This window comes from Typopeltis vanoorti, chromosome 12 (assembly GCF_054136105.1).
Source record: "Typopeltis vanoorti isolate ZY-2024b chromosome 12, IOZ_Tvanoo_1.0, whole genome shotgun sequence".
Classification (NCBI taxonomy): domain Eukaryota; kingdom Metazoa; phylum Arthropoda; class Arachnida; order Uropygi; family Thelyphonidae; genus Typopeltis; species Typopeltis vanoorti.
The window spans coordinates 58,444,141-58,471,830 of record NC_143560.1 but is presented as its reverse complement, the minus strand read 5'-3'; the positions used below and the strand labels follow the sequence as shown (position 1 = coordinate 58,471,830).

General features: G+C 39.2%; 1 protein-coding gene across 1 annotated transcript in view; it reads right to left on the bottom strand.

Moving 5' to 3' along the window:
• The window catches only part of LOC150100817 (uncharacterized), a 975,156-nt gene that overhangs the window by 488,470 nt on the left and 458,996 nt on the right, over positions 1-27,690 (bottom strand). The window contains exon 18 of the mRNA XM_090401910.1: positions 4,197-4,403. Within this exon, the coding sequence (XP_090258036.1) occupies positions 4,197-4,403 (207 nt within the window). The remainder of the gene's footprint in view (positions 1-4,196; positions 4,404-27,690) is intronic.

Genomic DNA, 27,690 nt, shown 5'->3' with positions numbered 1-27,690 from the left:
CTTTTAACATTCATGCCAGGCACCATGCAAATTGTATCATTGCATACAGGGCAGGATGCAATGCTATAACTAATATAGAAGGAATAAGACATGTTGCATTCAGGATGTACGTGTATAAATAACCAATAATTAAGAAAATTTCTATAATTGGTTGGCATGTTTGAATTTCTAAGAAGTACTGATAATTATATTTTAACCTGCATTAATCAGATATGAACTATTTACACATTTACTATTATTATTATTATTAATTGACACCTCCAGAGAGTCCAAAGACTCATCGAGGGAGGGCATGTGCCCTACAGCTCTCAACTCCACCAATGCCATCTACTGCTGACCACCACCACTACTAGTATTTCCACAGACAATCACAAACATCCATGCTAATGGTAGGTTTCCATCTCCATCGCTCTCCATCCAAGGCTGTGGGTTCGAATCCCACCATTGGGATTCGAACCCACAGCCTTGAATGGAGAGCGGATACGCTAACTACTCTGCCAGCCAGGCTGGCAAAAAAAAAACATGACTAGTACAACTAAGGAAAAGAATAGACATGCATACAAATAGATTTGTAAAGGTAAATAAATATTCAATTTACATTTGTGATATAATGAGTGGTACAAAAAATTACTGTGATAGGAAACAAATCAAGTTATCCTACAAAATTAGTTATCTGTATACATTTATGAAGAGTTTCAGTTAAAAAAAAAAACATGGATTTGTGAATAAAAGTTTAGTGTACAAATTCCTCTCCACACACACACACACACACACACACACACACACCATCACCACCACGCTGAAGAGGCATACACACAACAAGGCTTTATTTTAGAAATACAGTACAATATCTAATAATCATTTCAAAATAATGGATAGAGAAAACTTTTTTTAAGAATTTTCAATGACCCTCACATCCATTCCTGTTCTTTAACCCCAAGAAGGAAAATACTTCAGTTTTTTTTTTCTTTCTTGGGGTTAAAGGAGTGTCATTCATGACTGCAAATATGTTCAATGTACAGATTGTGTGTGTGTGTGTGTGTGTGTGTGTGTGTGTGTGTGTGTGTGTGTGTGTGTGTGTGTGTGTGTGTGTGTGTGTGTGTGTGTGTGTGTGTGTGTGTGTGTGTGCAATTTGTAGACCTACAGATTGAATTATGCAGAAAAGAACATACATAAAGTTGATACATTGCTAGTTGAATGGATCTGGAGTTAAGTGGTCTGGAAAAAGCAATGTTCAGTGAGAGTGGGAAAGTGCAGTCAGGGAATGGAGGGGAGTGAGTGAGTGAGTGTGTGTGCGCGCGCACGCGACACACACAGAGATGTAGGCATCTACAAGATGATGAGGATAAGAAGGACCAACAAATTCAAAATGTATTCTGATAAATACAATGTATAAAGGTAATTGTGAGCCTGATGGGATACTGCTATTTATGTATAATGATGCTAGATACATCAGGAGTAAGAGAGATGAGTGTTTGCCATTGGTTGGTGTAACAGGACTTAAACATGGATAACTGAACATCAAAGATACCAAGAAATTTTATCAACTTGGTTTTCATTCTTTTTTCCCAAGTACGCAAACAAGCAAGTAAGCTAAATTTACACTTGAAGTATTTTCAAGTCTCAGGCAACTTGTGGTAAAGGTGGCATAAGCTTTGTGTGTATCTGAAGTATCGCTTGACTTACTTAGTATCCCATAATACAAAGCACACATCCTTACGGACATGTATGATGCTATGTGTTATGGGAAGGGTCACTACCCAGACCAGTTTCCCTGTTTAAGTGTGGCGTTACCTCTCCAAAAAACTTGTGAGATCCCCCAGATCACCCAACAATGAGTGACTCAAAAGATCATTTAACTCAATGGTTGTTCCCTTCAGTAGCAGGCTCACTCTGTCACTGAGAAGAACTCTCAGTGTTGGCTCTACCCAGCGGCAAGCCCAGCCCACCACCAAGCAGAACTGCTCATATCTCATCTGAGGGGCAACAGCAACAGTCAAGCCTCATAACTTCATGGACTACAGCATTGCCATTCATTTTCCCTCTACCTGTGTAACAGCAACAGCTGAGCCTCAGGTAGAACTTCAATGGCTAAAGCACTGCCATCCATCACCCAAGCTTCCAACCAGTTTCGACCTTTATTGAGGTCTCGTCAGTGGGAGCCAGGCCCAGACGTGGTGATACCCAGATTGAAGTAATGCAGAACTTATATTTACCTATACGAGTTGCCACTGGGTGCTTTGACCTTATTAAATAAAAATCTCCGGATGAGAGAAAGATGCAGAAAGCTTTTTACCTTGGGTGTACTCAAGGTTACTTATGCCACCTTTACCACAAGTTGCCTCAGACCTCAAACTTAGCTTACTTGCTTGTTTGCTTACTTGGGAAAAAAGGATTAAAACCAAATTTATAAAATTTCTTGGTATCTTTAACGTATAGTACACCCAAGGTAAAAAACTTTCTACATCTTTCTCTCACCTGGAGATTTTTATTTAATAAGGTCAAAGAATCTTTTGGCACTCGTATAGGTAAATACAAGTTCTGCATTACTTCAACTTGGTATCACCACTTCTGGTTCTGACTCCCACTGACGACACCTCAATAAAGGTCAAAACTGGTTGGAAGCTTGGATGATGGATGGCAATTCTGTAACCAATGAAGTTCTAACTGAGGCTTGGCTGTTGCTGTTACCCAGGTAGAGGGGTAATGGATGGCAATGCTGTAGCCCATGAAGTTAACTGAGGCACGGCTGTTGCCGTTATCCCCTCAGATGAAATATGAGCGGTTCTGCTCAGTGGTGGGATAAGCCTGCCACTGGGTAGAGTCAAATGCTGAGAGTTCTTAGTGAAAGGGTGAGCCTGTTACTGAGGGGAACAAAGCTGAGTTTTTGATCCTTTGGATTACTCATTGTTCAGTGATCAAGGGGGGGGGGGATCTCACGAGTTTTTGGAGAGGTAACCCCACACTTAATACAGGGAAACCGGTCTGAGTAGTGAGGCATGGCTGTTGCTGTTACCCCTCAGATGAAATATGAGTGGTTCTGCTCAGTGGTGGGATGAGTCTGCCACTGGGTAAAGCCAAACCTTTCTCGTAATACATGTCCGTAAGGATATGTGCTTTGTATCATGGGATACTTAGGCAAGTGATGAGAGTTTATGCCACCTTTACCACGAGTTGCCTCAAAACTGAAAATACTTCAGTCGCAAACTTAGCTTACTTACTTGTTTGATTACTTGTGAAAAAAGGGATTAAAATCAAGTTTATAAAATTTCTTGGTATCTTTAACGTATAGTACACCCAAGGTAAAAAACTTTCTACATGGATAACTAGAACAGAATATGAGAGGTACAGTATTTTCAGAGAGATAGAGAGAATAGGATGAGGGGAGCATTACTGTAGAAGATAGCAGAGTCATTGCAATGAAAAACAGCAGGACACACACACACACACACACACACACACACGGAACCACAAAACAGATAATATGACAAGTTTAGGAGCTGGCTTGATCCAGAGGCAATTGTATCAGTTCTTTCTATCAACTGTATATGATCAGATTAGGCTGCATCCATCCCAATTCATCTAACTTGTATAAGAGAATTCCATGTGGTATTTTAGCAAATGACGTTGTAACACCTAGCATTATCATCTTGTTATTTTACCATTCTCTTTACCCATCTCAACTGTTACTATTAAAAGTGAGTAAATGACTAAAGGCAACAGTAAAAATCCCAAATGATTGGAAGGACGGTACAATTCCTTCCATTTCACAAAAGTGGTGATAAGGTTATAACAATAAATTATAGGCCAATCTGCATATCTGGAGTTGTAGTTAAAAAGTATTGGAGAGGTTGGTTAGAACTATGGTATAAAAGTGGGTTGATAATTGCAGTATCCTCTATGCATGTCACCATGGGTTTGTTACGGTCTGGTCATCTCTTACCAACTTACTTATGTACTATAACAAAGTGACACATGTGTGCTTGACACCTGAAAAAATTCTATGTAATTAGGTTGAAACATGTTTTTTAATTAGTTTTATTTTGATTAATAACTTATTCTGATTTACTACATTATGAACTGTGTTTGTGTGTGTGTATTCTGCCTAAAACAATTTACATTTGTAACTTAAACATTAAACATTAAAAAAAAACAAGGTAATAAAAAAAGAAAGAAGTGTTTTAATTATTACTTACCTTGACGTCCACTATCTCCTTTATCACCTTTAGAACCTATTAAGCCTGGAATGCAATAACCACAATCATCACCATTTGGACCAGGCCTTCCAGGAATTCCATCTGTGCTTCTTCCTGGTGGTCCTGGTTCACCTGGAGGTCCTGGGAGCCCAGGAGGTCCAACTGGTCCTTTTCTAGCATATCCATAACCAGGATAACCTTTATCACCTATGAGTTTAGATCAATTGAATAAAATTAGTAATATATCTTGAAAATGTTTTCAGATATCAGATTATACAATTATTTAGAGAATAATTTGCATGTAAGCTATTTAAATGAAATTTTCCTGCGTATCATGTTTACTAATCACAGAAGAAAATCTGCCCATTCATCCTGCACAAAAACATGTTAGAAAATCATCAATTTTTTCACTCTCGTATATGTCATTATATTGGAAAAAAATATACTGTGATAAGATATCATAATTAATAAAAAAAATACATTCATATTATATAGAAAATATCTTTGCAGAAAAGCTTTATATAATAAAAGAACAGAAAATCATATACAATATCATATAATCACCACCATACATTTGCAGAACACTGCATTTTATAAAAATTATTATTATTATTATTATTATTATTATTCAGGCCTCCAAGGAGTCAAAAGACTCATCGAGGGAGGTCCTTCCTAAGACATAAAGTCTGTCAAGTCTCATCGAGGGGAGGTCCCCCCCCCCCTGAGAAACACAAAGTCTATCATACCACTCTTTAAACTCACTGACCGTTCTCGCTCCCACCACTCCATCAGGCAATGCATTCCACGGCTCAACCACACTCCACACAAAGAAACCACTCCTTACCCTCTTGCTCACAGTTTCCTTTCGTAACTTCCAGGGATGGCCTCTTGTCATCACTCCTTCCCGCTGTTCAACCAAGCGAAAGAACTCCCCAGTGTCAACCCTGTAACCACCTCTCAACAGTTTAAAAGTCTCAATCATATCACCTCTCCTCCTTCTATCCACCAAACTCTGCAGTCCACATTCTCTCAGCCGATCCTCATAACTATCCTTGTACAGTCCTGAAACCATCTTTGTCATCCGTCTTTGTATCCTTTCCACAGTTAATTTATCCCCTTCAAATCCTGGGGATCAAATCTGAGAACAATAGTCCAAGTGTGGTCTGATCAGAGACTTATACAACAGAATGATAACCCTCTTATCTCTGCAGGTCAGTGTCCTTCTCATAATAGCAGCAATCCTCTGTGTTACCTTCACCACCTTTGCAATATGTCCCCTAAACTTCAGGTTTCTATCAATCATCAACCCCAGATCTCTTGTCTCCCCTACTTCCTCCAGTATAACTCCTCCCATAGAGTATGCAGCATCCTATCGATGTTTCCCAAACCTCAAGACCTTAAATTTTGCTGCATTAAACTGACACCCCCATTCATTTGCCCATCTATCCAGCTTATTTAAATCCTCTTGCAGGGCTACCACATCTGCACTATTACTAATAATCCTTCCCAGCTTCGCATCATCTGCAAACAACTGAATATCCCCCTGCAATCCACTGGCTATGTCATTGATATAAAGGTTAAACAATATAGGTCCTAGTACTGAGCCCTGTGGGACCCCACTTGTAACCCTCTGCCTCCTGGAAACTGCTCCACCATACACAACTCTCTGATACCTATCAGACAGCCAATCCTGAATCCAGTTGACCAATCTGACATCCAGACCCATGTGCTGCAACTTAAATATCAGCTTATCATGTCGCACCCTGTCAAATGCCTTCGCCAAGTCTAAGAAAATTACAGTATATGCCTTTCCCTCATCTAACATTCTTGTAACTTTATTATAAAAGGCTAGCATATTGCTAAAACAAGAGCATCCTTTCACAAATCCATGTTGATTCTCACAGATAACATTACCCTCATCTGCCCAATGCTGTATACGGTCCCTCACTACTTTCTCCAAGATCTTAACAACTACTGATGACACACAGACTGGTCTATAATTAGACACTTCCAGTCTGTTACCACCCTTATGTAATGGCACTATCTTACCTTCCTTCCATTCCCTGGGCACCTTCGCCTAAGCCAGACTTTCATTGAAAAGCCACGTTAAAGGCACTGTCAACTCCCTAGCACATTCTCTTAAAACTCGTGGTGAAATACCATCCAGTCCAACAGCTTTACTGACATCCAGAGTACTCAGTATCTGAAACACACTCTCCTCCTGTACCTCCAGACCTCGAACCAGTTCTATCCCTCTAGCATTAAAACTGACTCCTCTAGGATGAAATATTCCAATAAAGTGTTCATTGAACAATTCTACTATGTCCTCTGCATCAGTCACTGTATTCCCATTTTTATCCCACAATATCATTCTTCCACAGTCATTTCTCCTCCTACTGGCCACATAGCTAAAAAATTCCCTAGGATTTTCTTTGGATCTTAGGGCCAATCGCCTCTCATATTCCAGTTTCGCTTTCCTTACCACACTAGTCACTCTTCTGGCCTGTGTCTTATATTCTTCATGCATCTTCTCTTCACCTGTCTCCTTATATCTCTTCCATAGCCTCTTTTTTGCATGCAATTCCTGTTTAATATTGTTTGTCATCCACTTTACTCCAAATTGCGTCCTCTTCTTCACTCGTGGTATACAACTTACCATTGCTGATAACAAATATTCTTTCACAATTTCCCACGCACTAGTGATATCCCGGCCTTCTAATTCCTCCCTCCATGAAATTTCCCGAAGTTGACGTCTAAGACTATTATAATCACCTGCCTTATAATTCCACATAAGTTCCCATCTCTTTGATACTCCTCCATGTCTATTCATTTTCCAAGTCAACACCATATGGTCACTCTCTCCAACTGGTGGGAGAGATGTCAACTCAGTTATTATCAACTCTTCTGATGCTATAACCAAATCCAAAACTTTTGAATCTCTTGTTCCCTCTATTACATGTTGCCTAAGACATTTGTCCCTCAAGAATTCTAGAAATTCCATTCCCCTATTGCTACATGCATCTTCCTCTCTCCAATTTATACTACTGAAGTTAAAATTTCCCATAACAATCATTCTTCTTGCATTTGCCAAACTTAGCTGTCTAAACATCTCCTGGTCCCCATCCTCTGTGCTCCTGGGTCTGTAGCAACACCCCACTAAATATCCTGTCTTGCCTACCTCTACCTCACACCATACGCTCTCAAAATCATTTGTCTCACTTCCTTTCAAATTCTCCACTCTTAGAGGACATAGGTCATCACTTATCATAAGCAGTACCCCACCACCACGCTTTCCCCTCCTATCCTGGTGAAAAATGCTATACCCAGCGACTTCTATTCCTGTTGTTATATCCCCTTCTGTCAACCACGTCTCGGTGATCGCAATAATTTTTGGCCAGGCTGATGCTATCTGCGCCACCAATTCCTCTCCCTTATTCCGGATACTCCTGGCATTAGTATAAAGTATATAAATGGCATTGTTTCTATACCCAGCATTATCCCTTCTAGACTCCACTGGGCTCAGTGTTACCTGACATTGTCTCCCTTCTCCCAAGTATCCATTCCCACAAGAGGCCACCCCTGCTATCATCCTCCCTGGGACACACTGACTCGTTCAGAACAGCAATCTCTCCAGATGCCTACATCCTTCCTCATTCAAATGTAAACAGTCTCTCGCATACAATTCCTCTCTTTCCTCAAATGCACTCCAAGCATCCACATATACCAGTCCTCTCTTGTCACACATTCTCGCTATTATGCCATTCAATATCACTGCTCTTCTGCTCAGCTCATCATTATCATACCTAGGCAACACGCACGCTATTTTTCCTCTCTCTGTCTTCTTCCGTACAGTCTCAAGCAAAAATCTCATATCTCTCGCTGCCCGACTTACATTACCACTCAAGTCATTCGTTCCTACCATCACAATCATCTCATCCACTCTTTCACCTCTCTTAATTGCCATAGCCACCCTTTCTATTGTTCCTCCTGGCAAACACTCCTCACGCATCCTATCTTGAACACCACGGATCATTGAGTCGCCATCTCTCCTCTTCTTTCATTGCCATACCTCTCTTTTCTACTGTTTCCATTCTCTCCTCTTCTAGCACTCCCATACATCTCTCTCATTCCCTCTCTCCTACTGTTTCCATTTTCTCCACTTCTAGCACTTCCATATCCCTCTCTCCTACTGTTCCATTTTCTCCACTTCTAGCACTTCCATATCCCTCTCTCATTCTGTCTCTCCTACTACTGTTTCCATCCTCTCGTCTTCTAGCATTCCCATACCTCTCTCTCATTCCATCTCTCCTACCGTTTCCATTCTCTCCTCTTCTAGCACTTCCATATCTCTCTCTCATTCTGTCTCTCCTACTGTTTCCATCCTCTCGTCTGCTAGCATTCCCATACCTCTCTCTCATTCCATCTCTCCTACTGTTTCCATTCTCTCCACTTCTAGCACTTCCATATCCCTCTCTCCTACTGTTTCCATTTTCTCCACTTCTAGCACTTCCATATCCCTCTCTCATTCTGTCTCTCCTACTACCGTTTCCATCCTCTCATCTTCTAGCATTCCCATACCTCTCTCTCATTCCATCTCTCCTACTGTTTCCATTCTCTCCACTTCTAGCACTTCCATATCCCTCTCTCCTACTGTTTCCATTTTCTCCACTTCTAGCACTTCCATATCCCTCTCTCATTCTGTCTCTCCTACTACCGTTTCCATCCTCTCGTCTTCTAGCATTCCCATACCTCTCTCTCATTCCATCTCTTCTACCGTTTCCATTTTCTCCACTTCTAGCACTTCCATATCCCTCTCTCATTCTGTCTCTCCTACTACTGTTTCCATCCTCTCGTCTTCTAGCATTCCCATACCTCTCTCTCATTCCATCTCTCCTACCGTTTCCATTCTCTCCTCTTCTAGCACTTCCATATCTCTCTCTCATTCTGTCTCTCCTACTGTCCATCCTCTCATCTGCTAGCATTCCCATACCTCTCTCTCATTCCCTCTCTTCTACTGTTTCCATTCTCTCCTCTCCTAGCACCCCCATACCTCTCACTCATACTCCCTAAATGCTCTCTCTCTCCTACTCTGATTCGCCTTGCATTCATCTCTTCCATTCTCCTAATCTTATCTTTCATACTTCTGCTCTCATTCACAAGACATTCCACCTCCTCTTTCAACTCATCTATCTCCCTCTGCAGGTCAGTCACTCTTAATCTAAATTCACTCTCCCAAACAAAACCATCTCCTAAACTTTCACAGTCATTCACACCTTCCACACTATCAACTATTATTTTCTCATTCTCTCCTATCACACTACTTGTCTTCCTACATTCATTCCCAGTTCCTGGAGCAACAAAGTCGGATATTGATATATCTAATGTACTTATTTCCTCCAACTGCCTGCATTTTGCGCACATACGCTCTCCACTCTCTTTAACAAGCCACATATGTAATTCCCGAGACGCATACATGCCGCAAGTACTGCATGCCACAAAGTCCCTTATGATATAAATGCTATAAACAATTCCCATCCTAATTTACGCTCATGCATAACTGTACACTTTTTACCATGTAGACATTTGGAACCAAATTCCTACAGATAAGTTGGTTACTCCTTATTCCTGGAGGTATCCTATGTCTGTAGAGGCATTTGTTCATGGGTGCAGGTTTGCCTGCTTGTGGGAAGAAAAACCCTGCCATGCCCAAGACCGGCTAACTTGGCTATGTCTGAGAAAGATCCTACGCTCCTCACGTTGGCGACGGATCGAATGCAGGATACTCCTTTCCCACACATATGGTTGCGAAGCACATAGCCACTCAGCTAACTTTGCGAACACTATAAGCAAATACTTTAAAACTCCTCCTACTAAAATTGCAACTCTACTTTGCTGATATTGATGACTCTCTCTCTCCCATCCAGGTTTACAAATGTTATATTCTGTCTTGTGAATACAAAAGTTGTGCGGTAGTAATACAACTTGAAGTATATAAATAATTAATTTAAACTACTAGAACTCTTTTGTGGCACTAGCATGTGAAACACTAATATATCAGTAGCTTAGAACCTTTACATATCACTCCCACACATGATGCTGAGTGGGGGCCATGGTCAAGAGCAAACTACCATGGCCCACACTCACCAGCAGTTATTTTTAAAGAACTGATGGTTCTAGTCCCTGGGGAATACTTTATGAAGAAGACTGTTCCAGATAACTTAGGTACATGAAATGAAAGATGAATGGAAGTAACAAGTTTGGTGAGTTCACATTTAAACTGTAAGATGATGCTGGACAGCTGTTCAACATCATCATAGATGCAAAAGAGGCGAGACCAGTTGAGCTAATCAACAATCTCTCTGTCTCTCACATACAAACACACAGACTCTCATCAGGTACTTTCTTATCAACAGTCATCAATCTTTCTAAAATTTCTTTATGCTGTTTACAAGTGAACAGTTCAGCTGATTGATGACCTCACCAGCATGCATGCATGCACACTTCAGTACTTTCTAATCAACAGCATAAAGAAATTTCATAAAGGTTCATGACTAAAATGGATGAAGAGAATCTGTGTGACAGATGTAATCAATCAGCTGAGCTTCCTTCTTCTGAACAGCATAAAGAAATTTTAGACAGGCTATGATGCAAAGTTAGGAAGAATTATAAGTAGCATTTCTTCTTCCTCTGCACATTTTTCAAACTTCCATTGTAGGATCCACATGTTACACAGATATGACTATGTTAGTACAACCCCCCCCCCCAGCCGGCCTGTCGCCGAGCCTGCTGCTGAGGGGGTAACATGTTTTTTTGACTGTAGTAGCGTGTGTTCATGGGGCCCAGTTTGCCTGCTTGCGGGATGAAAAACCCCAGATAAACTGGGGGAAAAACCCTGCTGTCCACACCCAAGAACTAGCTGATGTTAATACACCTTGCACTTATTGATATTAAAACTACAACCCAGCTGAGTTGTAATTTTAATATCAATAAGTGCAAGGTGTTGCATTTTGGAGTGCAGAAATATATGGCTGTGTACTATATCAATGGTGCAGGACATGGATGAGATTAGAGAGCGATGGTTGATAGTAGTCTGAAGTTTAGAGGGCATTTGCTAGTTTTGCAAAGGTTGCACATCGTAGTGCTGCTATGATAAGAAGTGACAGACCACACTTGGACTACTGCACTCAGATCTGGTCGGTCACTTAGTTTTCAGTGTGATGTGGAGACATTGGAGAGGATCCAGAGATGAGTAACTAAGACAATATCAAGAGTTTGGAATGCTGACTATGGAGAGATGTTGAAGAAATGTGGATTGCAGAATTTGGTGGATAGGAGGAAGAGAGGTGTAATAATAAATTTAGTTTAATCCTTTATCCAAGTGTGAGCAAACAAAGTTTGCGCCTGAAAGTATCTTCAGGACTGGGTTAAGGTGGTACATACCAGGGCAACTCGTTGCAAAGGTGGAGCAAGCTACCAACACTCCTATCTCAGTATCTCCTATAATGCAAAACACATCTCCTTGCGGATATGTCTAATGTTATGCATTAAGGGAAGGGCCACTACCCAGACTAGTTTCGACCTTTATTGAGGTCTCTTCAGTGGGAGCCAGGCCCAAGTGGAGATATCAGGCAGAAGCATTAGCAGGTCATCTCTACCTATAGGAATTGCCAATTGGTGTGCCACCCTTTTTTAATAATTTACTCTGGATTTAGAGAAAAAAAAAAAAAAAAAAAAAAGGAAGAGAGGTGATATGATAGAGACATTTAAATTAGTGAGAGGATTTTATCAGATAAATACAGAGGGAATTATAAAAAGAATAAAAGGTGAGAGGGAAAGAACCAGAAGTCCTTCCTGGAAGTTATGTAAAAGTGTGGTGAAGAAGGGTGTGAGGAGTAGATTTTTTTATTTGGAGAATTGTCTGTGAATGAAATGCATTACCAAAATGTGTTGTCAATGTGTTAAGGATTTTAAGATTCTATATGATAAATATGTTGTAGTTAAATGAACCTCCCATGATGAATCTGTTGACTCCATGGAGGGTGTAATGATAATAATAAAATAATAATAATATGGCAATATGCTGAGAAGCCCTCAATGCCAAACACTCGATGAAATGCCTTGAAAATGTCAAGTGCAACGGTACAGGTTTCTTCCAGCCTTTCCATGATACACATCCAAAGATAGGTAGAGAAGGGACAAAGAGATATATATGCAATGGATCTTGATTAGGTCAATAGTTTGACAGCAGATACTTACTACCTTTTTGAACTAGCTGTAGGTAGGCTTACTTCCATGCTGTGGAGTGGATACCAGCTAAATATAACACAGTGCAGAGAGGATAAAGAACAGATGTTAGCTTATCAGCACATCTATTGAGCACTACTGAAGAATCATCATGATCAAAAACCTTTTTGGTATACAGGTTGTTCAAGAGTCTTCTGATGTATTTTCTGTTAGAAGGCCACAGGAAGCATGAAATTAGAGGCATTACACTAGAAATTAAACTTGGATGAAACTGATCTGCATTATCAAGAAGAACAGTCACCTCAACAGTGTATGTAGAAAAACTGGTTATGATCCAGAGTGGTGAGCGAGAGGAGGGGATTGCTAAATATGATTGGTAGTTGAATAACATTCTTTAGGTCACTATTTACAACAAATACATTGGCTTCTCTTGTAGCCTAGTGAGTGAAATTGGAAAATGGGAGCCAGCTAGTGTTGTGGCATTCAAGTGATCACCAATGACTTCACAGTTAAGGTACATGGATTGCAGGAACTCAGGCTTCAAGGGTAAGAGTTCTAAGAGGTTAGAACTATTTTTAGAGTTGCAGGAACAATAGAGATAACAGGTGAATGATACATGATAGGGTAAGCAAATCTTAAGCCAGAGAGGGCCCAAAAGAAGAGATTCAAGATTAAACATCCTCTGGCAAGGAAATACTGGATCATGCAAAAGCACTGCCCTTGTGGTGGAAGGAATCATACTGTATGTAATTTGGAAAGTAATATGGCCTGTGGTTGTTGTAGATGTAATTTATGGTTTAGTCAGAAAAAAAGAAATCAGGTTGGGTTGTATAAATTAAATGATAGTGCACATAATTTAATTTCATGTTATCCCACTAGCACACGATTCATACCTTTTTTTTTTCTTTTTCTTCAATATTGCATCCCACTCACCATTATAGTGGTTGATAAGTGGAATGCATTGCTTTAGTGTGTGTGTGTGTGTGTGTGGTGAATGTAAATGCATTGAATGAGTTTACAGCACAGTTTGATGAGAATTGTGCATAACAGTGTGTACCTTCTGTGATGAGTCCTTCGACTCCATGTAGGTGTGATGTTATTAATAATCAAATAATAATAATCTCTGATAATGATAAACTAATAAAGAAAGGTAGCAAATTGCTTGCTCAAAGTGATGATAGCCCAACTTTCTTTTCTTAGCTCCTTTGAATGTCAGACAAGGCTTCACTTTGATCTTCATGGAAGTCACAACCACCTTGAATTTTATTCACATGCAGAATAAAATGCATAGAAGGAAAATATCACTATCACAAAGGACTGATATGTGGATATGTTTGAGACATTCTGGAAGAAAACATGGCTTCACTTTTGGGTAAATTCTGGTTCCTCATCACACTTGCCAGGAACAATTTATTCTACTTCCTAAGTAGAATAAATTATGTCTGACTTTTAAAATTTTATCATTTGGGCTTTTTTGTGTGTGGGAGGAGGAAGGGGAATTCACCCTGCATAATATATAAATGTTATATTTTTCTTATCTTTTTTTGTTTGCTTATTTACTTGATTATATTTTTGTATTTCATATTTCCATGTGCATGTATTGTTTCTGAAAGTGTGGCATTTTAGATCTAATGTCATCTCAACTTGATTACTGAATTCACTATTAAATAAATTTTTTAAAAAATTCTTCAAGTACACACACACCTTTAAAGAATTGCAACAAATACAGAGATCATCTTTCCTGTCAAGAATATGCAGGTACATTTTCCCATCAATATCTCTTTTAAGGACTACCATTTAATGACTAAATTTAATTAGTACTGTTGTTACACATTTACAATTTCATGGGGTTAATCATCACTGAGCTTTTGAGGTGTTGCTATATATAACTTGAGAATGAGATTTTTTATATTATTATTATTATTATTATTCATGGCACCTCCAAGGAGTCCAAAGACTCATCACGGGAGGACACCTACTATACAACTGTCTCTACCACTACACTGAACCTCTACTACCAATCATCTCGATCAATGCCATCTACCACCCACCACCACAACTAGTATTTTTTGTCTGTAAATTGCGTGTGTTCTGAAGGGCCGATTTATCTGTATGCGGGATGAAAAACCCAAGTTTCCGGGAGAAAAAACCCTGCTACCTCCATATGAGATCAGCTAACTCACCTTCAACTGAAAAAGTCCACATAAAGATTCCTCCTGTCACGACGAGAATTGAACTTAGGCCTATTCCAATCGAAGGGTGCAATGTACCGTCGTACTTCCAATTGCACTAAGGAGGCGCTTTATCACTAAAACAGTTCACAAATACTAATTTTACAAATAAAATTCAACTGAAAAACTTGTGAGCCTCCATAGCTCAGCTGGTATCAAAGAACCCCTTCAGATGGAAAGAGGTGAGTTCAAATTCTCTTTAGGAAACAAAGAACCTTTTTATCAGGGATTTTCACAACAGAAGGTGAATTAACTGGTCTCAAATAGAGGTGGCAGATTTTTTCCTCCTGAAAACTTGAATTTTTCATCCTGAATCCAGGCAAACTAGCCAGAACACATGCAATTTACAGGCTAAATATATCCATTATACATGAGACTAACTACCTTATCCTAAATTATAGGGTTATAAAAGCCAATCAGGGCAGGTGATGGCCTTAAGAGTTTGTAGCTATTGTGGATTATTATTGTTATTATAAAAATCAGTCATGAGCTTAGTTCTTGGTTCATAATCCTCAGCTCTTTGTATTACTGTTAAACTTGGGACTACCTAAAATTAATTTCCAGAAACCGATACTCATTGTTCCTTATATTTGTTCTAATTTTCTTCTTTCTAATCTTTTCACATCCTCTAGTTTAGTCTTGTTACTGAAATACAACAAACACTTGCTATCTTCTGTTATGCCTATAACTAACTTGCAAACTTCAATCAAGTCTCTTTCCATCTCCTGTTAGAAAAATTCAAGAAAATTAAAACCAACCAACCAATTTCAACTATCTTGATACATCACTTCTCTTACTTAGTGAATCTTCTCTGAATGTTTTCAGTTCTCTTAACATCCATTGCTGGACCAGTTGGCTGAGTAGTTAGCATATCCACTCTCCAGCCAAAAGGTTGCAGATTTGAATCCTGCCGTTTGCATGGATGTTTGTAATTGTCTGTGAAAATACTAGTGGTGGTCGGCAGTAGATGCTGTTGGTGTACATTATGAAAGCAGTTGTAGTTGGTGGTTTGAGTGGTGGAGACGGAGAGTCGTGGAGTAGGTGCCCTCCCTCGACGAGTCTTTGGACTTCCTGGAGGTGTCATGTAATAATAATAATAATGAATAAAGCCATAATGCAACAGGCTTGACCAGAGACTTGCAGCATGATGGTATCATAACTTTCTTCTCCTTATAAGTGATGCTTTGTTTAATGAAACCTACAATTAGTTATAGGTTTGTAATTGCTAATTGTCTTAATAAGATAAATATTGAATTATATGACTTTCCTGAATCCTTATTATTAACTATTCTAAAGCATGCTCATTTGACTTGAATTGCATATACAGTAATCCCTCGATTAGGGTGCCTTACATACATCTTAAAAATAAATGTTACAGATTTTAAACATTTTCTATCTATACATTTTTATGGCTAACAATTTTAAAAAATCACTCACCAGAATGAAATAATTTAGTTACCTATTTCAAACATTTTACAAAATTATTTTTAATGGCCTACTACACCTATGTTCCAAAATTTACCACCAATGTTTATGTCATCTGCTATAGTATGCCCACAGATTCGAGACCCTTCGACACTTTTGCGCATGTCACAAAAAGGAGAATCCATTCCAATAATAGGGTAATCAATCCATCTTCTATGTTGAGTGTTTATTATTACACGTCAAAAAATTAACTTCTCTTTTATGATCATTGTAGTTTTTAAAGTGGTAACTATTTTGCTTGTATAACAGTTGGGAAATTTTATCTATAAAGCACGTGATTTTGCGTGTTGGCGACCGATTTGTACGTCCTTCATTTCTTTCTCCCCTTCAGCATGAATCGACTATTCTTGGCACTAAGACAAGTGAAGCTGTACAAAAGCGTGGCCGTACTGTAATTAGATATTTCATTCTAGTGAGTGATTTTTTAAAATTGTTAGCCATAAAAATGTATAGATAGAAAATTTTTAAAATCTGTAACATTTATTTTTAAGATGTATGTAGGCACACTAATTCTATTAGAAAGCAAAAGGAAAGGGTGAAAGAAATGATTGTTGTGGCAGGTATGAATGATTTGAAAGGAGATAAAATGGAAATGATAGAAGACCTGAATGAATTGTTTGAGGTAGCAAAAGAAAAGAGTGAGAGAGTTAGAATGATTAGTCTTTTGCCACGGTATGACAGTGAAATGTTTAAAAGGAGGGCCATAATTGCGAATGTTTTTATGTGTGGGTTCTGTATGACGAGTGGTGTGGAATTTGTGGATGTGTGGAGTGAGTTCGATGGGTGAAAGGATCTATATAAGATGGATGGCTTGAATTTGAATGGTTACAGTATAAGGAGACTTGAGAAAGTGTTGCTGAATGCAGTGGATGTGTAAATTCAGGGAAACTAGATTTATTAAGGGGGGGGGGTAGATATTACTATTATTATTACTATTATTACGGGCAACTCCAGGGAGTCATTAGACTCATCGAGGGAGGCCCCAAATCATATTCATCACAACTATTTGACATTCATACAGTATCTATCATACCTCGCCTTAAACTCATTCACTGTCACAGCATCCACCACAGACTCAGGGAGCGCATTCCACTCATTCACTACTCTAAAAGTAAAGAACCCAGCTCTAACAACTTTACTAACCACACTTTTGCCCAGTTTCCATGGATGTCCCCCTAGTCCTCCCACAACCAGCCCTGTTCTCAAAAATATCTTCTGAATTAATTTTATAGAAACCCTTCAGTAATTTGAATGTCTCAATCATATCTCCCCTCCTCCGCCTATCAACCAATTTTTGCAACCCACAAATCCTCAACCTGTTCTCATACGGTTCATTCCACAGACCTGCTATCATCTTGGTCACTCGCCTCTGGATCCTCTCCACCTCCTCCCCATCAAGAAGAAACCTAGGTGACCAAATCTGAGCACAGTAGTCTAGATGGGGTCTTATCAAGGCTCGATACAGAGGAACAATAACCTGCTTGTCTCTGCTTGTCAACGTATTCTTCAGCAACCAAGTGATTTGATGAGCTGTTTTGGTCACTTTTGCAATGTGTCCCCTAAATTTCAATTCCTTATCCACCAACACTCCTAAATCTCGTGCCTCATCAATTTCCTGGAGCACGGTTCCACCAATGCAGTAAACTGCCGCCAATCTTTTCACCCCAAAATGCATAACCTTACATTTTGCCACATTAAACTGACATCCATTCTCCTTAGCCCAGACCTCCAATCTATCCAAATCATCCAGCAAAATTTTGACGTCATCTGCATTCACTATTGCCCTACCCAACTTCGCATCATCCGCAAACAAATGAACTGTTCCTCTCAGATCATTTCCTATATCATTTATGAACAAATTAAACAGCAGTGGTCCAAGAACAGATCTTTGTGGCACACCACTAGTCACAGGCCGTCTTGTGGACTCTACTCCCGTGTAAACCACTCTCTGATATCTCTCCGTCAACCACCCTCCTATCCATCTCACCAACCCTATGTCCATTCCCATATGCTGCAATTTACTGATTAGAATTCCATGTGGAATCCTGTCAAAGGCCTTGGCAAGGTCCAGTAGAATCACCGTAAACCCATTACCCTTATCCAGTTCAGCCGTCACTGTGTTATAATACGTGAGCAAGTTACTGAGGCATGACCTACCCTTCACAAAACCATGCTGTCCCCGATACAGTATCCCATTTTCTTCTATCCAATCTTGTATTTTCCTCTTGACTATTTTCTCTAAGACCTTGATAATGATTCCTGATATGCTAATCGGTCGGTAATTCACAACAGCAGTCCTGGAACCACCTTTATGCAGTGGAACTATTTTCCCCTCTTTCCACCCGCTCGGGACTAACCCAGACCCGAGACTCAAATTAAACAAAATGGTCAAGGGTACTGACAATTCTTTAGCTGCTTCTCGTACAACACGAGCTGGTATACCATCCAATCCCACAGATGTATTGACATTGAGGTTATGCAATAGACTACTCACCTCCACTTCATTAACCACAATTCCCGTATAATCTACTGGTTTATTCGTTTCTGCAATGTCACCACCTGGATGATATACTTTTGCAAAGTGCTCACTCAGTAACTCAACTATCTCAACTGATTCAGTTACCTCCCTACCATCGGCATTCTTTAAAATCAATCTGCCATGTACATTTTTCCTTTTACTTGCTACATATTTAAAAAACTGTTTAGGATTCTCTTTAGCCTGCATGCCAATGCTCTTTCGTAATCCTTTTTTGCTTTTCTTACCACACTTGTCACCCTTCTGGCCTGCACTTTATACCGTTCATGTGCCTGTCGGTCACCTTTCTCCTTAAATTCCCTCCATAGTTGTTTCTTTTTTTGCAACTCAAGCTTAATGGTGTTATTCATCCATTTAACCCCTACTTGATTTATTATTCGGACTCTAGGTATACAGTCAGCCATTGCTTCATGCAAGCACTTCTTAACTACCTCCCATGCAATATCAACTTCTAGTCCTTGCAGTTGTACATGCCATGGCACTGAACCAATCAAACTCCTAAGCTTGTCATACTTTCCAGCCAGATAATTCCACATGTACCCTGTCTTAATTGAAAATTCCACACCTCTATCCACCTCCCAAGTCAAGACCCTATGATCACTCTCACCGATTGGTGGCAATGTGGTCATATTTGTTACAGCCAAATCCTCAGATGTAATTACTAGGTCAAGCACTCTCTGACCCCTAGTATTTTCCATTACATGCTGTTGCAGATAGTTATCCCTTAATAACCGCATAAAATCCAGTTCCTTCCTCCCGTGTGTCCTCTCCTCACTCCAATCAATGCGACCATAGTTGAAATCTCCCATAATAATCACCCTCCTTCCACCCATTTCTTCTATTTGCTTGTGCATACTGTCACCACCATCTTTTCCATCACCTGATCTATAGCAGCACCCAATCGTATATTTAGTTCTGCTAGCCACAATCTCACACCAAATGGCCTCAAATGTGCTCTTTTCTCTATCCTGCAATTCAACTTCTATTCTCCTTGGCTGGAGTTCATCAGCTATCATCAACAATACTCCTCCCCCCCATTTTATTCTCTCTGTCATTCCTGAACACACTATACCCATCACATTCAATCCCACTAGTTATATCATCTACAGTCAGCCATGTTTCACTAATACCTATAACCTGTGGTCTGGAAGTGCCAACCATGGCCAAAAACTCTTCCTTCATAGGAAGTACATATACAGTTCATAGGGAGACAGTTGAATGTATGAATGAATATAATATGCCCGAGCGAATAAGGACAACAAATCAGAGTGGGATAGTTAATATAAGGCATCAAGGTAGGGTTGGGGATAATGGGGGTCTTAAATTCATGTACACTAATGCTAGGAGTATTAGGAACAAGAAGGAAGAGTTTTTGACCATGGTTGGCACTTCCAGACCACAGGTTATTGGTATTAGTGAATCATGGCTGACTGTAGATGATATAGCTAGTGGGATTGAATGTGATGGGTATAGCGTATTCAGGAATGACCGGGAGAATAAAATGGGGGGAGGAGTATTGTTGATGATAGCTGATGAGCTACAGCCAAGAAGAATAGAAGTTGAATTGCAGGATAGAGAAAAGAGCACATTTGAGGCCATTTGGTGTGAGATTGTGGCTAGCAGAACTAAATATACAATTGGGTGCTGCTATAGACCAGGTGATGGAAAAGATGGTGGTGACAGTATGCACAAGCAAATAGAAGAAATGAGTGGAAGGAGGGTAATTATTATGGGAGATTTCAACTATGGTCGCATTGATTGGAGTGAGGAGAGGACACACGGGAGGAAGGAATTGGATTTTATGCGGTTATTAAGGGATAACTATCTGCGACAGCATGTAATGGAAAATACTAGGGGTCAGAGAGTGCTTGACCTAGTAATTACATCTGAGGATTTGGCTGTAACAAATACGACCACATTGCCACCAATTGGTGAGAGTGATCATAGGGTCTTGTCTTGGGAGGTGGCTAAAGGTGTGGAATTTTCAATTAAGACAGGGTACATGTGGAATTATCGGGCTGGAAAGTATGACAAGCTTAGGAGATTGATTGGTTCAGTGCCATGGCACATACAACTGCAAGGACTAGAAGTCGATAGTGCATGGGAGGCACTTCTTAAGTGCCTCCCATGCACTTAAGAAGCAATGAAGCAATGGCTGACTGTATACCTAGAGTCCGAATAATAAATCAAGTAGGGATTAAATAGATGAATAACACGATTAAGCTTGAGATGCAAAAAAAGAAACAACTATGGAGGGAATTTAAGGAGAAAGGTGACCGACAGGCACATGAACGGTATAAAGTGCAGGCCAGAAGGGTGACAAGTGTGGTAAGAAAAGCAAAAAAGGATTACGAAAGAGCATTGGCATGCAGGCTAAAGAGAATCCTAAACAGTTTTTTAAATATGTAGCAAGTAAAAGGAAAAATGTATATGGCAGAATGATTTTAAAGAATGCCGATGGTAGGGAGGTAACTGAATCAGTTGATATAGTTGAGTTACTGAGTGAGCACTTTGCAAGTATATATCATCCAGGTGGTGACATTGCAGAAACGAATAAACCAGTAAATTATATGGGAATTGTGGTGAATGAAGTGGAGGTGAGTAGTCTATTGCATAACCTCAATGTCAATACATCCGTGGGATTGGATGGTATACCAGCTCGTGTCGTATGAGAAGCAGCTAAAGAATTGTCAGTACCCTTGACCATTTTGTTTAATTTGAGTCTCAGGTCTGGGTTAGTCGCAAGGGGGTGGAAAGAGGGGAAAATAGTTCCACTGCATAAAGGTGGTTCCAAGACTGCTGTTGTAAATTACCAACCGATTAGAATATCAGGAATCATTGTCAAGGTCTTAGAGAAATTAGTCAAGAAAAGAATACAGGATTGGATAGATGAAAATGGGATATTGTATGGGGGGACAACATGGTTTTGTGAAGGGTAGATCATGCCTCAGTAACTTGCTCACGTTCTATAACACAGTGATGGCTGAACTGGATAGGGGTAATGGGTTTACAGTGATACTACTGGACCTTTCCAAGGCCTTTGACAGGATACCACATGGAACCCTAATCAGTAAACTGGAGCAGATGGGGACAGATATAGGGTTGGTGAGATGGATAGGAGAGTGGTTGAAGGAGAGATACCAGAGAGTGGTTTATGCAGGAGTGGAGTCTAAAAGATGGCTTGTGACTAGTGGTGTGCCAAAGGGCTCTGTTCTTGGACCACTGCTTTTCAATTTGTTCATCAATGATATAGGAAAGGATTTGAGAGGGAGTGTTCACTTGTTTACAGATGATGCAAAGTTGGGTAGAGCAATTGTGAATGCACAGGATGTCAAAATGTTACAGGATGATTTGGGGTGAAAAGAATAGCAGCAGTATATCGCATTGGTGGAACCGTACTCCAGGAGATTGATGAGGCCAGGGATTTGGGAGTGTTGGTAGATAGGGAATTGAAGTTTGGGGGGCACATTGCAAAAGTGACTAAATCAGCTCGTCAAATCACTTGGCTTCTGAAAAATACTTTAACATGCAGAGACAAACAAGTTGTTGTTCCTCTGTATCGAGCCTTGATAAGACCCCATCTGGACTACTGTGCCCAGTTATGGGTACCAGGGTTTCTTCGTAATGGGGAGAAAGTGGAGAGGATCCTGAGACGAGTGACCAAGATGACAGAAGGTCTGTGGAATGAACCTTATGAGAATTGGTTGAAGATTTGTGGGTTGCAGAGATTGGACGATAGGCGAAGGAGGAGTGATATGATTGAGACATTCAAATTACTGAAGGGTTTCTACAAGATTGATCCAGAAAATATTTTGAAAATATGACTGGTAATGGGAGGACTAGGGCCATGCATGGAAGCTGGGCAAGAACATGGTTTACAAGGGTGTTAGAGCTAGGTTTTTTACTTGGAGAGTGGTGAATGAGTGGAATAAGCTTCCAGAGTCTGTTGTGGGTGCTACGACCGTGAATGAGTTCAAGGCAAGGTATAATAGATACTGTGTCAATGTCGAATAGTTGTTCTTGACATGATGTTAGGGCCTTCCTCGATGAGTCTGTCGACTCCTTAGAGTTGCCCAGAACAACAATAATAATAATAATAAGATAGCGCCTATTTGATGGTCATATCTCGTGCCTCCTTTGCAATGTTATATGAGTGTGTTTTCCTTACTTTTTTTTATTTTAAAGTATTTTCCCACGCTTTAATCATGAGTAAAAGAATTAGTGAGCAAAAAAGTGGATTTGTGAAAAAGATTCGATGATGAAGAGAGAAGCAATAAAATTTGCAGAAGAGTAGAAGAGGCAATAGGGCCATACAGTTGGTTGTATGAAAAAAATAAACAAAATGCCTGCCAAACTACGTTAGCTCAATTCTTTGTTAAGAAGTAGAATAATAAAATTTATATTCTGAATATGTTTTATTGTCCTTCAGCTTCATGGTTTTCCTTTAACTAGGCCCTGAGACATACCTTAATTTTTTTATAAAAAAATTAAGGTTCAGAAAAGAAATTTGAGGAATGAATTATACTGTTTCCCATAGGTTATTATTAGATGTTTTAAGGATACTTGTGACATAAAGACTGAATAATATAATCACGTAAACACAAGAAAGATATTTAATTAACCAAATATTTCGGTCTGGAAATAGCAGACCATCTTCAGTGGCACTACAAGAACAGTTTTAAAAAATATATACAAGGTGGAATACTAACAATAAATCATTTAAAAATAGAACAAGCCACGTGCTGTTATATCACTAAGTATTAAAGGGAATATTTTTATGCAGAGACATGATTGAAATAAAGATATTAATTAATAATGTTAAATAACATAAAATTAATATGAATTAATGAGTTATCCTGATTAGACTTTGATATACAGTCATTCTGATTCAGGTTAGGATGATGGAGTAAGGCCTCTACGCTTTCTTTGGATAAACGTTCAAATTTATAATGGGATCTATGTAAGAGGCAAGTTTTTGATCAAAGGATGTTGTGATTAGTTTCAATCCTGTGCTGAGCCAATCCAGATTTTTCAGCCTTGTTGTGATGAACGGAGGATTGATGTTCTTGGATTCTTTTTTCAAGAGAACATCCAGTTTGTCCAAAATAGGAGAGATCATAGTTGCAGGAAATTTAATAAACTCCAGGAAGAGACATAGTTGAGCGTTTGTCTTTACGAGAAGGAAAATGGGAAGATAATTTGCTAATAGGCGAATATGTAGCTGTTAACTCATATTTCTTCAGAATTCTTGCGTTAGGTTCTGAAATACCGAAGATGAAAGGAATTGGAACTCGATGTATTGAATCTTTGTTATTTTGTGGTGGATTATAAGAATCAAGAAGATGTTGAGTACTCTTTTCGGAAAAGCTATTGAGTTTCATGTGTTGTTGGATAGTAGAAAGTTCTTTCTGTAGAAAAAACAAAATCCTTGTCAAAAAAATAGGAATCATAAAATGTCTAATCAGAAGAGCCAAAACTAATTGTTCTACTTCTAATTTTCTACAGAAAGAACTTTCTACTATCCAACAACACATGAAACTCAATGGCTTTTCTGAAAAGAGTACTCAACATCTTCTCAATTCTTATAATACACCACAAAACAACAAAGATTCAATACATCGAGTTCCAATTCCTTTCATCTTAAGGATTTCAGAACCTATCGCAAGAATTCTGAAGAAATATAAGTTAACAGCTACATATTCACCTATTAGCAAATTATCTTCCCATTTTCCTTCTCGTAAAGACAAACGCTCAACTATGTCTCTTCCTGGAGTTTATTAAATTTCCTGCAACTATGATCTCTCCTATTTTGGACAAACTGGACGTTCTCTTGAAAAAAGAATCCAAGAACATCAATCCTCCATTCATCACAACAAACCTGAAAAATCTGGATTGGCTCAGCACAGGACTGAAACTAACCACAACATCCTTTGGTTAAAAACTCGCCTCTTATATAGATCCTGTTATAAATTTGAATGTTTATTCAAATAAAGCGTAGAGGCCTTAATCCATCGTCCTAACCTGAATCGGAATGACTGTACATCTATATCAAAAATCTGGGAAAGTCTAATCAGGATAACTCATTAATTCATATTAATTTTATGTTATTTAATATGATTAATTAATATCTTTATTTCAATTATGTCTCTGCTTAAAAATATTCCCTTTAATACTTAGTGATATAACAGCACGCGGCTTGTTCTATTTTTAAATGATCTATTGTTAGTATTCCACCTAGTCTGCTATTTCCAGACCAAAATATTTGGTTAATTAAATGTCTTTCTTGTGTTTACGTGATTATATTATTCATAGATTATTATGTAATATATATATTCGATTAGTGCGTTTTTTATTAATGCACCTGTTTTAAAGAACGCATTAGGCGCACTAATCGAGGGATTGCTGTACTTACTTAAACCAGCTTCATTTTATTAGCAAAGAAAAAAATTTTCCCTATACTTTATCATTATGACTATTAAGGACCCCAACACAATCACAAGTCTCATCACAGGAGGTGTACCTTAGTCAGACAACAAACTATCATACAACTCCTTAACACATTCACACTGTTTCGAGATGAATCACCTCATTTCTGTACTTGAACTTGAGGAATGACATAAAAATTCCTCATACTTTCTGTTTGTGTATTGTGTGAATGTCACAAATTCTTGTGCATGGCTTCAATCTAAAGCAAAATGGTGTAGAGAATACGGTGAATACAGAATAGGATAGAGAACAGGCAAAATGGTGAAGAGAATATATTTCTTTCAGGATATATTAGAAATCAGTAATTGGAGGGATCCTATATTTGGTTATTATTATTATCATCAACATTTGACCTCCATGGAGTCAGAAACTCATCGTGGGAGGTACTCACTATTGCAAACAATGCTCATCCAACCGCGTCTTAAACTGATTCGATGTGCCCACATCCACAACACACTCAGGCAATCCATTCCACTCACCAACCACCCTCCATGCAAAGAACCTGCTTCTCACTCCTTTGCTCACACCCTCCTTATACAATTTCCAGCAATGGCCTCTTGTTCTACTCCCCTCTTCCATTCTATGAAAAATCTCTTTCGTGTCTACCTCATAACAACCCCTGACCAGCTTATATGTCTCAATCATATCCTCCCCCCTCCCTCCTATTCATGAGGCTCTGCAACTTACATTCTCTCAATCTGTCCTCATACTCCACATTCCAGAGACTACTGACTACCTTTGTGAATCTTCTCTGTACCCTTTCCAACATATCCTCATCAACATGAAAACCTGGCAACAACCAAATCTGTGCACAATAATCCATATGAGGCCAGATCAAGGCCTTATACAATGGAATCATAACCTCTCTATTTTTGCATGTCAGGGTTCTCCGCATCATTGCCATTATTCGATGTGATGTCTTCACAACTTATGCAATGTGGCCCCTGAATTCCATGTCCTTGTCCACCATCACTCCTAGATCTCTCATCTCCTCTACTTCTGTTAAAGTTTCCCCACCAAGTGTACACTTTGTATCCCATCGTTGATTACCAAATCTCAAAATCTTACACTTGGCAACATTGAACTGATAGTTCCACTTCCCTGCCCATTCATGCAATCTATTCAAGTGCTCTTGTCAGGCATTAATATCAGCCTGACTGTGTATTGCTCTCCCCAGTTTTGCATCATCAGCAAACAGCTAGATATCACTGGTTAAACCCAACCCAATATCATTAATATACAAATTGAACAATGGCCCCAAAACTGACCCCTGTGGAACACCACTGGTGACCTTTCTCTTTCGAGATACTGCACCCCCATATACAACTTTCTGATACTTATCTGACAGCCAGTCACTGATCCAACACAGAAGTCTGTTATCCAATCGCATCTCTTTCAATTTAATTAAGAGCTTGTCACGTGGCAGCAGTCTATCAAAAGCCTTTGCAAAATCCAAGTACACCACTGTATATGCATCTCCTCTGTCCAAGGTATTTGTCACCTTGTTATAGTGCATAAGTAAGTTAGTGAAACATGATCTCCTCTTAAAAAACCCATGCTGATAACCACAGAGAATAATGATGTCATCAATTCATTTCTGCATCCTACTTCTCACCAATCTCTCCAGGACCTTCACCACAACTCCAGATATACAGGCAGGCCTATAATTTGAAGCTAAAGCCTTATCACTGCCTTTATGCAGTGGAAGAATTTTACCCTCCTTCAACTCCTTTCAAACCTGTGCTGTTTCAAAACTCTTATTAAAGAGGCATGTCAATGCTATTGCCAGTTCCCTGGAACATTCCATTAAAATGTGTGGTGATATATCATCAAATCCTATTGCCTTATTAACATCAAGATTATTTATTTCCTCAAATACAATATTTATTTATTTATTTCCTCCTGCTCACTCACAATTAAGCTATCCTCTCCTATGTCCTCTACACTTAAGTTCCTCATGATTCCACCCTGATCAGGATGAGACAGACACACTTATAAATTGATTTCTGAATACCTCAACAATGTCTTAAAGTTTAAATATATGAACCAACATTAATGAGACATGAACTATGTGAGAATGATTGGCATGCTATAAGGGAATTTGAGACAATTTACAACTGCGGTGTCATGAGTGTGACTAGTAAGTTGTTGTGGGGCAGAATGAATTACATGTTATCCCATAATCTCTGGGAATAATAAAAAATGCTTATGAAGAGAGGGAAAGAGACTTGTTTGCAAAATATAAATAAGTTACCAATAATAAATAAAAGACACCAGTATCTTAGTAAATGACTATAGGGAGCAGCATATTCAGCGAAGACTAATAATGCTAATCAAATAATGAGAGAATGTGCTAAAGAACTGACAGCTCCTTTGACCTGGCTTTTCAATGAAAGTCTGGCTACAGGAAAGATGCCCAGGGAATGGAAGGAAGGTAAGATAGTGCCAATGCATAAGGGCAGTAGCAGACTGGAAGTGTCTAATTATAGGCCAGTTTGTGTGTCATCAGTAG